Source organism: Leucopleurus acutus, assembly GCF_964270905.1.
Source record: "Leucopleurus acutus genome assembly, chromosome: X".
NCBI lineage: Eukaryota > Metazoa > Chordata > Mammalia > Artiodactyla > Delphinidae > Leucopleurus > Leucopleurus acutus.
The window spans coordinates 114,386,464-114,388,105 of record NC_139148.1 but is presented as its reverse complement, the minus strand read 5'-3'; the positions used below and the strand labels follow the sequence as shown (position 1 = coordinate 114,388,105).

General features: G+C 47.0%; 1 protein-coding gene across 1 annotated transcript; it reads right to left on the bottom strand.

Annotated features, from left to right (window-relative positions):
* Positions 1-441: 441 nt before the first annotated feature.
* On the bottom strand, positions 442-741 carry LOC309978187 (cytochrome c oxidase subunit 7B, mitochondrial-like; the record flags this gene model as incomplete). Its single annotated transcript, XM_082864547.1, has 1 exon — positions 442-741. The coding sequence occupies one exon, from the start codon at positions 739-741 to the stop codon at positions 499-501; it is 243 nt and encodes an 80-aa protein (XP_082720673.1). The 3' UTR covers positions 442-498.
* Positions 742-1,642: the final 901 nt, after the last annotated feature.

Here is a 1,642-nt window from a genome sequence, read left to right as displayed (position 1 = left end):
CCCCAGTCCTTCAGTTTTTTTTTAAATATAAATTTACTTATTTTATTTATTTATTTTTGGCGGCATTGGGGCTTTGATGCTGCGCGCGAGCTTTCTCTAGTTGCAGTGTGCGGGCTTCTCACTGCAGTGGCTTCTCTTGTTGCGGAGCACGGGCTCTAGGTGCGTGGGCTTCAGTAGTTGCAGCATGGGGGCTCAGTAGTTGTGGCTCGCGGGCTCTGGAGTGCAGGCTCAGTAGTTGTGGTGCACGGGCTTAGTTGCTCTGTGGCATGTGGGATCTTCCCGGACCAGGGCTCGAACCAGTGTCCCCTGCATTGGCAGGAGGATTCTTAACCACTGCACCACCAGGGAAGTCCCAGTCCTTCAGTTCTTTTTTTTAAGTTTTCAAGTGTACTTTGTTTCTACAATCACGCCATATGTTAATGGGTACATAATGCTTTTTACTTGGCATCAATTATGAGTTGATTTTGAAACAATTCAGTATGAAACCAGCTGGGATGATTAGTGTTCTCTCCATTCCTTTGGGGTGACTCTGCAAACAGGGGACAGGTTCCATTCTATTCCAATTTGTGTTGCTGTGTACGCCCATACAGCAACGTGGAAAGTGGCTCCACTGGCTAATACAGCATTACCATATTTGTCATGGAAATGAGGTGCCCGCTTCTGGTGGTTCTGCCTTGCCATTGTTTGCTGAATGCTTCGAACTCCGAGACGATTTAGTGTGTTTTTGGCCAAGGGAAGCATCGTGAAGCTGAGGACAGAAAGGCGGTAACTCCAGTCCTTCAGTTTTGACTTCACCTTCCAAGTCGGTAGAAGCCCGGAAGGCTTATTTTCAAGTTTCTTTCTTACCCACTGCTCTAAGAAAGTTTGCTCCTTATGAAAGTTCTTCTTTTGCTTTTCAGACTCAGCCACTAGCTGGAGGGGCATCTTCGGTAGTGCATTTTCGCCCACACAAAGTGGGGCCCCTCCTCAGCTCTTTTAGTAGCTGGCGTAGCTTAGATCACAGCAAGTGCCTGCTGGGATGGGCCTTCAGCGTCATCTAATGCAGGCCCTCGGTTTACCAAGGTCAGCAGCTAAATCCCGGAGACGTCAAGAGACTAGCCCAGGGTCACACAGTGAGCTGGCGGCAGAACTGAGACTCTAACATTGTTTTCTTGGGCTCCGGCTTGGCGCTCTTTTTACTCGGCCACGGTGAACGGGTGTTGGCGGCCCAGCTCTGGCTCATACAGATTGAACACAAAACTGACTGTGTTTTTCAGTCTGACCGCTGTGGTTTGCTCAGCTGAACAAGTCGAAACTGCTCTGGCCAGATCGACCATTAACTTTTGAAGTGAACGGAGTTGAAAATTAGTGTCAATAATTGACAGTGGGGCTGGCCCTGTAAGTTCTGCACATTCTTGTAACCCTTGACTCTACTCCACCTCAGCTCCCAAGCATCTCCTCCACTGGCCTGTTATGCATCTTTCATCGTGTCTTATGGTGGGGATCATTCATTGGGGTCATGCACTGCCCTCTTTTTAAAAAAAATTTATTATTTATTTTAACATCTTTATTGGAGTATAATTGCTTTACAATGGTGTGTTAGTTTCTGCTTTATGACAAAGTGAATCAGCTATACATATACATATGTTCCCATATCTCTTCC